The 14,514-nt window shown below is 33.7% G+C and overlaps 2 protein-coding genes across 5 annotated transcripts; one reads left to right on the top strand and one right to left on the bottom strand.

Moving 5' to 3' along the window:
- Positions 1-4,935: 4,935 nt before the first annotated feature.
- On the top strand, positions 4,936-8,792 carry LOC145129853 (long chain base biosynthesis protein 1b-like). 3 transcript variants are annotated; one of them, XM_079064670.1, is made up of 13 exons: positions 4,938-5,182; positions 5,476-5,605; positions 5,709-5,803; positions 5,876-5,967; positions 6,331-6,424; positions 6,685-6,757; positions 6,868-7,000; positions 7,177-7,351; positions 7,487-7,627; positions 7,692-7,787; positions 7,988-8,129; positions 8,213-8,340; positions 8,410-8,792. In XM_079064670.1, the coding sequence occupies exons 2-13, from the start codon at positions 5,482-5,484 to the stop codon at positions 8,590-8,592; spliced, it is 1,476 nt and encodes a 491-aa protein (XP_078920796.1). In that variant the 5' UTR covers positions 4,938-5,182; positions 5,476-5,481; the 3' UTR covers positions 8,593-8,792. The 3 variants fall into 3 exon arrangements, 2 of the variants coding, with proteins under 2 accessions (XP_078920796.1, XP_078920795.1); XM_079064669.1 differs by having other exon boundaries at positions 4,939-5,187; XR_013717691.1 differs by lacking the exon at positions 8,410-8,792 and having other exon boundaries at positions 4,936-5,187; positions 7,969-8,129; positions 8,213-8,337.
- Positions 8,782-10,545, bottom strand: LOC145129855 (putative clathrin assembly protein At4g32285). Of its 2 annotated transcripts, XM_079064671.1 has the most exons (3): positions 10,335-10,545; positions 9,967-10,043; positions 8,782-9,862 (listed from the first exon to the last, which is right to left on the bottom strand). In XM_079064671.1, the coding sequence occupies exons 2-3, from the start codon at positions 9,984-9,986 to the stop codon at positions 8,782-8,784; spliced, it is 1,101 nt and encodes a 366-aa protein (XP_078920797.1). In that variant the 5' UTR covers positions 9,987-10,043; positions 10,335-10,545. The 2 variants fall into 2 exon arrangements, with proteins under 2 accessions (XP_078920797.1, XP_078920798.1); XM_079064672.1 differs by lacking the exon at positions 9,967-10,043 and having other exon boundaries at positions 8,782-9,912.
- Positions 10,546-14,514: the final 3,969 nt, after the last annotated feature.

The following is a 14,514-nucleotide window of genomic DNA, read 5'->3' as shown; positions in this document are numbered from 1 at the left end:
AACAAGGTAAGTTGTCAACCCCGAATGGAAACTGAAATTGCATATTATCTATATGATTTTCTTTTATCAGATTTCCTATTATGTTTTCATGTTTTAAGAAAGCTACAAGATCACATCGTTTGAAACCTATATACATATAATTTGAGCTTCAACCAAATTTTCCACCAGCCATATATATTTTTAGATTGTTTTGGATTGGTTCTTATGTCATATTAAATTTATTAGAAATAAAAATTAAAATTGTGGTGATGGTGCATTTATTTTAGATCCAGATAAAAGTTAAAGAAAATTAAAATCCATAGATGATTAGCAGTGTTATAATTTCTTTATGAAAAAATTGTAAATTTGGTCCTTGTGGTTTGCAAAAAACTGTGGATAAGGTCCAAAAAGTTTCTGACTTGCATGGAAGGTCCAAAATCAAGAATTCTCTGGGATTTTAGTCCTAAAATTAAGAAATTCTGGTGGTTTTGGTCCTTAGCAAACCTGAAAGGACGATTTTGCCCTTTTAATTTCCTTTTACATTTTTTATATCCCTTTAAGAATTTATTAATTAAAATTAAACAAATAAAATAATTGGAGCCACCTGGTCGTTCTTTTCTCTCTCTCTCTCTCTCTCTCTCTCTCTCTCTCTCTTAATTGGAGAACCACCCACTAGAAGGATTACTTAGAGAAACATCACCACCATGATAACCCTTTATTTCTCTCTAGAAGCCATCCCAGTGCTCTTCACCTTAATCTCATTTGTAGATTCAACAACTTAAAGTTGGCTTGATTTTACCACCTAATCCACCACAAGTTATAATCAAGAAGCTATCCAAATTTATGGAGCAACGGGTAAGGTTGAAAGATGCATTTATCGTCGGTCTTAAAAACCTAGATACCCACCAACATCCTCGTCTCCCTCTCCCCCTCTCATCCCGTATATCCATGGAGGTATAATTTCATTAGAAACAGATACATAAATCACCATGAATGAGAGAAAGGATTGTTTGATTTTGCAGTGGTTCTAGGTTTTGATTTCATTAAAGTTGGCTTTGGTTTCTGGGATATTAGATTTCACTTTGGTTACTTATGCTTTTGGTTTGAAGTTGATTTCACATTTGAGTAATTTCAATCCATTCAGAACATTTGTAAAAGAATTATATATGGATTTTTGGGCATATCAGTATTCCATTCTAACTTTATGCTTGACTGCAAGGATTTGAATCTCGAAATTATAAATGCCTACAGGATTACACAACTGCCCATCCCTGGAAACCTGCATTTGGGTGTGAATCGACAACGATTTGAAATATAGAATCTTGTGTAGGGGGTTGGCTATAAATCGACAACGATCCGGGATTTCTGCATGTTTTTTTATTTAAACTTGATTTTGATGAGAATTTTGGGTTTTTTTTCTCGATTGAGGGGTAAGATGTGAAAATTGTGTGTTTATTAATTAACAATACATGGAGAATGGGGATAAGAAACGATACCAAAGAAGAAGAAGGTGAAGTTGGGTCTAAACCCAATTAGGTTTTAAGTGTTCATAATCATCGAGAGGTGGAGAGTATTGAAGGATACAGTTTGCCAGAGAAGAAAAAGTTCATCGGAAAGGGGGTGAGACGCCCATTGATTGATTTTAATCTACTGTGTGTATATGTTAAACTCACATGTGACTTCTAGGAAAAGAATTGTGCTCTTGTGAAATCAAAAGGGAGATACAATCTTGAAAGAATTGATGGGGAGTTAAGAGAGAGAGAAAGACACACACACACACACAGAGGGTTGGGTGAGATTTTATTTTTTTATTTTTTTTAATGATTTAAATACCAAAATAAATAAAGAAAATTGAAAAAAGAAATGAAATGGTTATAATCGTATTTTCAAGTTTTTTTGGACCAAAAACACAGAAAAACATTGATTTTGAACCTCTATGCAAGTGGAAAACTTCTTGGACCCTATCCAAAGTTTTTTGAATTCCACAGGGATCAATCTTGTAGTTTTGTCTTTCTTTATTACAATTACGAAGTAGGATGACGGACTAAGCAAGGGTATGAAAGTCTTTTCCTTTGTAAACCATTTCAACATCTGTCATGTTGGCATTGACAAAGAAGAAACTGTATCCATTTGTTATTGCATATAATTTTCTTGTACAATTTTACAAAATTAATATGTTAATGATATTTTTAGTATAAATGAGGTGCATATATTTGTGCATATAATTATATATAACTAAACACTTAAAGTAATGGAATTTCTAGAACCATAGGGCATACAATTCAAAAACATGAAGACAGACGACATCTACGCAATGCTTCACGAATTGATTTGCCATCTGCATTAAACCAACAACGTCCTCGAAAAAGTCCAAGCAAAACTAGAAGGATTGGCCATGCAGCAGGAGTACTGCAACACCATAGAAACTCGCCCACGCTTCCTGAACTTCACAATATCCGACAACGTTCTCGATAAAGGAAAGACACATCACAACAAGATGCGGATAATCATCGCCTCCCTCCAGGAAAAAAGAAAGAAGCAATTGCTGACCAAGGAAACCCATGAAAGAATTCCCTGACGATTAGCTACCGACCATTCCCTCTCTTATGTCTGTTATGTCTGATTAGTTAACGTCCAACTAATGTCCTTTTTTGCTATCGTCTATGTAATAGTTTTCTTATCCTTTGTATGAACTCCATGTTCTAAAATAAGATGTTCATAAACTTCTACTCTATCGTTTGAACTTATGATCACATGCAAATACTTAAAAAAAACAAATGAAAACAAATACACATAATTAAAAAATATCAATGTTTAACGTTTTTAGAATCCATTTCTTTTTTTTTTGAAACAAAACAAAACAAAAAAAGATAAAAAAAATTTATATAATTCGGGCGAAGCTTGAGATCTTTTTCTAGTATATATTAATTCATGTGCCACATAGAAATAGTATATTTTTATAGTTTTATCGTAAAAGTTTTTTATATTAAACTTCGGCTACAAAGTATACTTTATGGTTTTACATTTTAGTCATAAAATTTTGTCATTTTAGACTTTGGCTATAAAACTTTCATATGTTGGTAGATTTGGTCTCTACATTTTTGTACGTTCACACTTCCAATGATCTTATTTTGTTGAATGCCACTTTCCATCCTCGTACTTTATAAAATGTTAGTACTACCCCCCTCAATTTGATTTGTTCTTATAGACTTTTCCTATAAAACTATCTTTTAGACTTTGGCCATAAAACTTTCATTTGTTGGCTGATTTGGTCCTTATATTTTTGTATGTTCACACTTCCACCACCATTACGTTGTGGAATGCCACTTTCCATCCCCCACACTTTATAAAATGTTAGTTTTACCCCCTCAATTTGAACAACAACAAGTGCCACCCATTTACGTTTCGTATATTGGCTTGTTTGTAGGTTTGACATGTTTGGTCACTACATAGAAAATAAAATACAAGAACTGTCTCTGTAATTTACGAAATAGGTCTATATATATATATATATATATATATATATATATATATATATATATATATATATATATATATATATATATATTAAATGAATTATGCATATGTTAGATGTACTACAATGTCCCACTGTCCTCAGAACATTATACACACACAAAATAGAAAATAACAAAAGAGAATAAAAAACCAAAAAAACACTGAAATAAGTAAACATAAAAAAAAAAAATTCAACTGGCGCGAAGCGAAGCGCGAATCACCACCTGCTAGTTAATTTTTTTTTAAAAAAATCAAGCTCACCGCTATTGGCCATATCTAGGGGTGACAAATCGAGTTATCGTGTCGTATTTTTGTCTGACATGAAACGACACAACAATGTTTTATATAACACAAACACGGCACGACACGGTGCCGTGTTTTTTTAACTAACACGAAAACGAATTATTTAAAAAACGAAAAGACATGACACGACACGGATTTGAATAATTAAAAAAAGATAATATAATATAACAATTAGTTTATTTTATTAATATTCAATAATTAATAATACATAACACGACAAACACGAAAACACGACAAACAAATGTTAAATCGTGTCAATTTTGTGTCGAATTTTGAAAACGAACACGACACGATAAGATATCGTGTTTTTTACACTTGACATGAACACGAATTCGAATTTCAGTTTCTTCCCAATTTAGTTTCGTATAGTGTATTTTTGTAGTTACTCGTATCCATATCCATGCTACTGCACCAAACTGTCACGGGATGACTCTTTTAGACTAGTCAATACCGTGTGCCACTTAGTGCTTCTCCGACTAAGTCAGGCTAACTTCGACGATCTAGATGTACTAACGAACTTAGGAAACAAGAGTTACGACAAATGACACTTCAAGAAAGCTTCTATTATATAACTCAACTTCTTTACAAAGCAACTTCTCGATGGATCCTTCAAATGAGACATCCTTCCTATTTATAGGTACCTTACACCTCCTCAAATGGAAGTTTCTAGGTCCCGATTATTCTTGACTAATCTAGACTCTTCCTATTATATACATGGATTTTACAAGACTCTGGAATATGATATACTTGTCTACGATGCTCTAGAAATCTCTAGGTCGTCCCGAAATTATCCAAATCATTCTTGTATGATCTAGCGTGTTCTAGATCGTTCCAAAGTCTTCCGGGTCGTTCTAGCTTCGTCTAGTGCCTTCTTGATTATTCCGGATCGTTCTCCTTTGTTCCACGGACATCTATAATATTCTAGTATCTTCCAGGGTCCCGTAGAGCATTCTTGATCTTTCCGGAGACTTCTCGAGTATACTGGATCGTTCTAGAGTTCTCTAGACGATCGTTGAATTTTCCAGAAACTTGGTCAGTGACAAAACGCTCACTATTTTTGTACAACCGGTGGCACGTGGCAAGTGGCTACGCCCCTCCCCTCCAAACACAACAAAGTAAAAATTATTTTTTTACGTTGCCACTTTCGCAGTCCCTTTTGAAAACGGAAAAGCTCACAAAAGACCAAATAAGAATCGAAGATCTGTAAACTCTGTGGTGTCGCCGTATTTGACCCATCAAACGCCATTCCTTTCTCCACTCAATCATTCAGCATCTTCAGATTAGGGTTCCTGAATTTCTAAATCTCCTTATGAATTTATAGTTCACCATCGAAGTACACAATCACCAACGGATCTAAATTAACCTTCCATCGATTCGACACCTAGTAAGGTTACTCGCATACTTATGAACTTTCAATATCAATCATGACTATTAGTATTACGGTTGCTAAACAAGTGTGAAGTCGCGCAGCTTAATCCACTTCAATTCTTTCTATTCCTTTTTCTTTTAGGAATTGAGCTAATACTCTCTGTGTTCTTTATTAGTTTGATGCTTTCACTTTGAATGTCAAACATATAAGTATATTGAATTCAAACAAAATCGGGTAAAACTATGATTCTTTCACTTATGATCTGTATACTAACTAACTATCATGGCTTGTTTAAACACTATCCTTAGGTACATATGGATTTATTAAGTTATGTTCCAACTGGGTTCATGGATCATTTGAAAAATGCATCTGACTTGATCACATTTGCATATGATGCACCTTTTGCTCGAGCTGTTGTTTTTGGAGTCCATATAGGAGGTATGTTTTTCATGAACATAACTATATATAAAGTCTTTGTTTAATAAGGTACCAATAAGCTTTTGATACTGAGGTTGACTTTTTCTTTTATGTTGACTTATAGGTCATCTGTTTGTGGAAGGTCTACTCTTAGTAGTTATATTATTTTTACTCTCTCAGAAGAGTTACAAGCCACCTAAACGCCCTTTAACAACCAAGGTTTGACTTTTTCTGTAACTTGAAGTCTAATTTTGACTTTTTAATCGGTTTTTCTCTCTGTGATGTTTGTAGGAGATAGATGAGTTATGTGATGAATGGGTACCAGAGTCTCTTATTCCACCTGTAACAGATGAGATGAAAAGAGAAGTTCCAATACTCTCAAGGTCTCTCTCACCCCATTATAGCATCCTACTTTTATTTCTTTCAATTACAGCATTATAATTTCAAATTTTTTTTTCTTAGTAAAGCATCTCACTTTAAAAAATCTACCCAATTATAGCATTCTACATTCAATTTTTTGTATATGGATTTTTGAAGTACAAATGTTGTAGAACAAATCAATGAAAGTAAATTTCTATTTCTTGCACTTAACCCTGATTTTAGATATGATAAATCATAAGCTTGACTTTATGCAATTTGTTTGCACCATTTACTTTCTATTTAATATGCTAACTATGCACACACAAACACACACATACAAAACATGCATTATGCATAAATGATTGTAATATTTGAACTATTTACAGTGCTGCAGGACCACATACAATCATTGATGGCAGAAAAGTGATTAATTTTGCTTCAGCAAATTACCTTGGATTAATGGGACATGAAAAGTTACTTGTAAGAAATAGTATTGTACTTCAATTTATTCATTTATTATAGCATCCTACTTCCATTTTTTCTGATTACAACATTGTATTTTCTATTTTGTTTTAGTTCTTATCAACACATTGCACTTTGAAAAGTCTACCAATTTTTTGCATATTAGAATATTGTACTTTAAAAAGAAATGAAAAGTCTGATGTTATAATAAACATATAAATAAAAGTAATTTGCTATTTCTTGCATTTAACCCTGTATATATAAATTAAATATGGCAGGAATCATGTACTTCTTCACTGGAGAAATATGGTGTTGGATCTTGTGGTCCTCGTCAATTTTATGGAACCATTGGTACAAAACCCATCACTCCTGATTCCCAAAAAAAAAAAATCTTTTTTTATTTAACTAAATTTTATACACATCAGACTCTCTCTCTCTTTTGACTTTTTGACCTTATCTAGATGTTCATCTTGACTGCGAAACCAGAATAGCAGAGTTTTTGGGAACTCCTGATTCCATCCTCTACTCTTATGGACTCTCAACTATGTTCAGTGCAATTCCAGCATTTTGTAAGAAAGGAGATATCATTATTGTGTAAGTATATATATATATATATATATATATATATATATATATATATATATATATATATATATATATATATAAATTTTTTCTTCTATGTATTTGTATAAAACTTTTTCTCTATTAAGTTGTTCTTTCTGTATGAAGTAACAAATATATAGCTTAACAGATTAAGTCGTGTGTTGTAGAGATGAAGGTGTTCATTGGGGGATACAAAATGGATTATACTTATCAAGAAGCACAATTGTGTATTTTAAACACAATGATATGCAGTCTTTACAAAGTACATTAGAGAAAGTTACTCAAGACAACAAACGAGCTAAGAAACTTAGACGTTACATTGTTGTAGAAGCTTTATACCAGGTATTTTTTTTTCAATTATTTATTAGTTATGGTTTCATATATGAATAAGAGTTAACACTTAAAAAAAAAAGAGGATCTTGTTGTTATTATTAACTTATTATTATGGTGTTTAATCTATGTTGTTAAAATGTTCAGAATTCAGGTCAAATCGCTCCTCTAGATGAGATTATTCAACTTAAGGAGAAGTACAAATTTCGTGTTTTGTTAGATGAAAGCAACTCTTTTGGTGTTCTTGGTAAATCTGGTAGAGGTTTATCTGAACACTTTAATGTTCCGGTATTCTCTCTCTCTCTCTCTCTCTCTCTCTCTCTCTCTCTCATACGATTATACATGTTTTCAGATTGATAAGATAGATATAATAACTGCTGCAATGGGACATGCATTGGCCTCAGAAGGTGGTTTTTGCACAGGAAGTCACCGAGTTATTGATCACCAAGTATGTACAAATCATTATAGCAATATACTTACATTTTCTTTATATATATATATAACATCAATGTAATTGTAATTTCTTACTCATAAAATACAATGATTGTATTTGTGCAAAATTAGGTATTTTGCTATTATAGATTAAAAAAAAAGTAGATTGCTGTTATCGGTTAATAAATGTAAAGTAGATTGCTCATGTTTGTGTAGAGGCTGAGCAGCTCCGGTTATGTGTTTTCTGCATCTCTTCCCCCATACTTGGCAAGTGCTGCAATTTCTGCTATTGATGTCATAGAGGAAAACCCTCAACTCATAACAAAGTTAAGAGATAATTCTAAAATATTAACCACAGGTTTGTAATTTGTTTATCTCCCAATTTTATTTTATGAAAATTACACTATTTCATATTATTTAGATGTCTTATGAATATTGCAGGGTTGTCAGATATACAAGGGTTGGAACTTGCAAGTGATGTAATGTCGCCTCTTGTTTTCCTCAAGCTAAAAAAATCTACAGGGTCTGTGAAGAGTGATCTTCAATTACTCGAAGATCTTGCTGATTGTGTAAGTCTCTTGTAAATGACCATTTTACCCTTTTGGTTGTTGAATAACGAATGAAATAAATAACTACAGGTATTAAAGGAACACTCGGTGTTTGTAACAACTTGTAAACGATCGATGGTGGATAAATGCAAGTTGCCTGTGGGAATCAGAATGTATGTCTCAGCTGCTCATACAGAATCTGATCTGAAGAAAGCATGTGAAGCATTGAAGAACATTGCATCTTCGGTATTTAACTCATCAAAACTAAACTAAACATAAAGTCATCAACAACAACAATTTTGTGTAAGAAAAATTCCTTTTTTTTTTTTTTTTTTTTTTGTAGTGATGATGATTTATTTTACCATTTTTTGAGATGCTAAGTTGGTTTTTTGTTCATATGTATGTCCTTCTCCTGTTAACTTTGTAATTTCAGTTTAATTTATACAACATAATTTTTGTAATTCATCCATATTGCTCCCACATGTATAAAGGAGGTAAAACTCTGAGTGATGCTTCAAAAGGGTCTTCTCGGCTAACTACTTGTAATCTTCCATTAGCATCATCCTTTAGATTCAGAAGGTCTTCAGTTGACATGGCGGCAGGTGGTGGTGGGTTGTGACTTTCCGGTGGAGGAAGAGGAACTGCCTTTATTTCATCTATTTTTCCATTATCATACACAATCTTTCTTTCACTTAAAAATGTCTCTAGTGAACCCAAAATTTCATCTGTAATCTTTTGCACATTTGGGAACTCAGATGATCTAGCAACACCTATGTCCTCACACCAGTTATAAAACACCACAAGTTCATCGCTCATTTTAGCTGCATAAACAAATTGATCAAAAGCCTTCACACCAATATCATACTCCATTTCTGAAAATCCTTGAAGCAAAACTTCAATCATTTCATATGCATCATCATAAACCCTAAAACTTTCCTTCAAAACAAGGTGTAGTGCAATAAGTACAATCCTAGTACTTTTCGCATCCCCAGTTGGCCTACATGATAAAACCCGATCAAGAACACGAAGCAAATGATGCAATCTCTCCAAAACCTTTTCAAAATTTGAACTATTGTTTGCAATATTTTGGTCAAATGACATGAATTCAAGCTTCCGAGTGAGATACAAAGCATAAGTTTTAACAAAACCTGAATGCTCCCATGAATTTGAATGAACCTCATCATGAAAATCAGACATGTTCAAAACCCTTGTCCTGTTTCGGTTCATATGAATCATTTCCTCACCAAATCCAGGCTCCCCATCATCTAACAACCTGTGTATAAGCATCAAGACCTTCAATGCCACAATCCAATCATGTGTTTTACTCAATCGTTTGGAAAGAGTGCAAATGCAGGCATTTACATAACTTGAAGAGTAAAATGTAAGGTTAAGGATCTCCCTTGTGTATTTCTCTTCAGGTGGTTCATTGTCATGGCCTGTTGCCTTTACTATAAGCACCTCAACATCCCTTGCGATATTGCCAGAAACCTTGGCTATGCTTATGCTTGTTTGGTCTTTAACCACACCAATTGCCTTTCTGAAACTGCTTGAACCCATACAAAGAAACACGATCTCTAGTTTCAAACCTCAAAACTGCAGAAAAGATTAATGAATAGTGCTGAAAGTAATCGATAATGAATCTAATACCATAATATCATTTCCATCATCGAAGATTTAAAAGCGTTGTTGACTAAGCGTTGGTGCAAAAAATTCGGAGGGAAAATCTAAAATCACCATAATCAATTAATCGTTCTGTTGTTAACAAACTAAAATTGTTCGAGATGAAACTATGATATGCTATGAGAGCGAATATAGCGTCTATAGTAAAATTTTCTAGTTGATACAGCTGATCGTTACTATATTCGCTAAATTCAATAAAATTGATGTTGAAACGATCGTTTTAGCTCCCGAAGTTACGATCGATAATTATAAATTGATCCAGGAAATGAAATCTGAATGATAAAAAAAATTAATAGAATGCATACAGATTACAGACACTGATGATAAACACGTACCGATTAATTCTTGGAGAATTTTGATCGATTAAAATGGATGAAGAAGCTCCGATACATGACAATTGAAAGCAGCGATTGCGAACGCTTAACAATTGGGATTTGGGAGAGAGTTGAAACCGCGTAGGAGAGAGAGAGAGAGAGAGAGAGAGAGAGAGAGAGAGAGAGACTAAAATAGACTGTCACTTGTTTTCTTAAACCTCTGAAGTCTGAATCATTCTCCCATCTTTTCATTGGGTTGTAATGGTTTTCTCATTTCTGCATCTTACAATTTACAAATACCCCCCTCAAGAGTTCTCATATTCATAAAAATCCGTCACTAAAATTAAACTTACAATAAAAATGTTAGCAATTATTTTACCAGTAAGATTTTAATTTGAATTGCTGAAATTACAAAATATTTTTATTAAACAGATTTTGGTCTAAAACATGTTTTAAGTGATATTTTAGTTCCCTATTTAAGAGGCGTTTGGGTGTGCGTTATGGTCCTTATGGAACTGATGATTATGTGAAATCGCAATAATAGTTCCACTGTTTGGATAGAGATAATTTAGGAGATTGGTAATCAATTTTGGGTTATTTGCAGAAATTACACTCTTTTGTCATTTTTTCATTATTAATAATTAAAAAAAAAGATAATTGTTGGATTATATATTATTATTCTAAATGATTTTATTAATAACATGTCTAGAAAAAAAAATATTATTATAGTTGATGAAAAAGTAAATCGTGTTATTTTAACTTTAGACAATTCAAAAATAATGTTTTCTTTGGTCATTTATCCATTAATTCATTAAATAATGGGAATCTATAAAATACTCAAACAACTTACAACCGTTATCTGAATTTGATTAATCAATATCAAGATAAAGATAAATAGATAATATAGATTTATTATTATTATTATTATTATTATTATTTTTTGTAGAAATAAATTATGGGTGGTTGGTTAAACTAACGACGAAATGAACTAGATGACACTTGAAACAAAAGAATAAATATTAATGATGAATGATACTCACATGTGGAAATGGTGTTGAAACGAAGATCATTGTGTCATCTAGCATATCTTTCTGGATTTTTTGTTGCAATTATGATACGTAAGTTAATATCATGCTAAAAGAAGCCATTATCACACCCCAAACCTTACAAAAGGGAGCCCTAAACACATCTTTAACATATATAAAGATGACTCGAAACTATAAGATAAATTACTATAAACAGGAAGATTTGGCTATGATAACAAAAAATTGACAAATCCAAAAATAAAAGAGTTACCGTATGGAGCTAATAAGCTTCACAATTCCTTAAAACATGAAATGAGTACGATCTTTGTGTCATTCAGGGCCGGCCCAATACATGGGCGAGTTAGGCTGAAGCCCAGGGCAGCAAAATTTTAGGAGCATAAATTTAGTTTATTCATCTACAGTATATATAATATCGGTCCAGAAAAATTAGCCTAGTAACCTTTGAGTCCAATTTCTGTGGTGTGGTGAGAAGGGCAGCGTGTGTGCAGCAACTGAAGAGACCAGTGATCATCAACGTTGCATAGAAAAACGAAACGTCAATCAATATTTGACACCTAGAACCACGCCCATTTGGTGTTCGATCGGAGAACTCAATGCCTCGAAGCACACCCATTGATTTCGAATGTCGATACTACTTTTCTTAATCGTCGATTGCATCTCTAATATAAGAAGTAAGAAGCAATTTCTCTCTAAATCTGATATTCAGCTTTCAAATTTCTCATTCATCGGTCTCCAAAGTGTTTATGAGTCGATTTCTGACTCGGTAGCTAAATCTATACCTTCATCATTTTTGTGATTGGGGTTTTTGTTCGCGTCTATCATCTCCCTTATATTCTTTAATTTTTGGAGATGAAATTGTTTTTTTTTGCAAAAACGTTGGTAGTCACTCTAACTCAAGAATTTCTCATTTTAAAACATCCTCTTTGTGTTTTCATTACCTAGTTTTTACTATATAAAAGCAATTATTAATCCTTGGGTGAATAATTGATATTAGATATTGGTTTTAATGGTTATTTTGAAACAAAATTATAGGCTTATGATAAACTCAAAGTTTTGAATAGGGCCTGCTGCGATCTTTGGTTGGTTTATAGTTTGAGATTTTTCAACAAAATGTTTTTAAAAACCCAAATATATTACCAAAGGTACTCTATATATTATTGAACGTACAACACCTCAAAGCATTAGAAGACCTGATCAACTTTTATTATTTTATGTTTATCTTTATTCTCTGTCTAGTTATTTCCTTAGTCAAAACTGTTTAGAAGTTACTTTCAGTTTCCTAGCTTGTTAATCCACGTTCCTTGTAGTGTCTATAAGGCGTGTGATAATTTCCTTTTGTATTCAAGTCTTCAGAGAATAATACACATCAGTTGTGTGTAACCAAAACTTCCTCTGTATTTTTGCTTTGCCTAATCTGTTGTGTGCAAGTGTGTGAGTGTGTCTATTAGGCTCGAGGTTAACAATCTGGTATCAGAGCATCCAGGTTCATGACGGAATTACAGGTGGCCGGTGGTGTGAAGAAACTTAATCATCACAATTATAACACATGGTCTACTTGCATAATGTCCTACATGCAAGGTCAAGATCTGTGGGAAGTTGTGAAGGGATCAGAGACAAAGCAACCTGAGGCTGAAGACAACAATGGTGTTCTACGTAAGTGGAAGCTCAAGGCAGGCAAAGCTCTATTTGTGTTGAAGACAACAGTGGAAGAAGAAGTTCTAGAGCACATAAAGGACGCTGCAACACCGAATGAAGCCTGGGAAACTTTGCTCAGTTTGTTTTCTAAGAAGAACGACACAAAACTCCAAATGCTTGAGAATGATCTTTTGTCTGTGTCACAAAAGGATTTATCAATTTCTCAATATTTTCATAAGGTGAAAGCTACGTGCAGGGAAATTGGAGAATTAGATCCTGAAGCTCCGATTGGTGAATCTCGGATGAAAAGAATCATCATTCATGGCTTAAAACCTGAATTCAAGAGTTTTGTAGCAGCGATCCAAGGGTGGCCGACTCAACCGTCCTTAGTGGAGTTTGAAAATCTGTTGACTGCTCAAGAAACCCTAGCCAAGCAATTAGGGGGAGGTGTTGAGAAGACCACAGAAGAAGCATTGTATGCTGATAGAGGCCGAAACAAGTATAAGGGAGGCTCAAGTCAGAATGCCAAACGCAATGAAGATAAGAATAAAGGGTCTGACTCTGGAAGCAAGAATCGTGATCATGATAAAAGAAATAAGAATAAGGGGCATTATCACAACAAACGGTCCTCTTTCAAGTGCTATAACTGTGGAGAGAAGGGTCATATAGCCAGAAATTGTCCCACAAGGTCCAATGAAGAAGGAAACGCAGCGGCTACTCAAGAAGAAGATGCCTGGGATGCAGAAGCTCTAATAGCCCAGGTAGATGAAGCCAAAGCATACACAGCAACTACTGAAGGTGAACAAAATAAAATGGATGAATGGATAGTCGACTCAGGATGTTCAAATCACATGACAGGAGAAAAGAAAAGATTACAAGATCCAATCAAATATGAAGGAAGTAGAGTGGTGGTCATTGCTGATAATTCTAAGCTTCCTATAGCTCATATTGGAGATGTAGTCTTCTCACCTGAAGATAGCAAGAAGGAGTTAATGTTACCAGGAGTGTATCATGTACCAGGAATGAAGAAGAATTTACTTTCTGTTGCACAACTCGCCTCTGCAGGTCATTATGTTGTCTTTGGACCCAATGATGTTAAGGTATATGACAAATTTGAAACTAAGTCTATACCTGTGTTGAATGGGCATCGATCCGAATCCATTTATGTTATGTCCGCTGAAACTGCTTATGTAGAAAAGACCAAGAAGAACCAAACTTCAGATTTGTGGCATATGCGACTAAGTCATGTAAGTTATGACAAACTAGATATGATGATGAAGAAGAAGTTAGTTGTTGGACTGCCACAGTTAGAAGTAAGCAAAGAAATTGTCTGTGCCGGGTGTCAATATGATAAAGCTCATCAGCAACCGTTTGAGAAGTCTAACTTTCAAGCAAAACAGCCTTTGGAACTCATACATTCAGATGTCTTTGGACCAGTAAAGCAGCCATCCAACAAAGGTTTGAAGTACATGGTAACATTTATCGATGATTACTCTAGATATGTTTGGGTGTATTTTATG

Source organism: Lactuca virosa, chromosome 8 (assembly GCF_052849685.1).
Source record: "Lactuca virosa cultivar CGN04683 chromosome 8, Lactuca_virosa_CGN04683_v6, whole genome shotgun sequence".
Classification (NCBI taxonomy): Eukaryota; Viridiplantae; Streptophyta; class Magnoliopsida; order Asterales; family Asteraceae; genus Lactuca; species Lactuca virosa.
The sequence above is the reverse complement of the archived record's forward strand: the minus strand, read 5'-3'. Positions and strand labels throughout refer to the sequence as shown.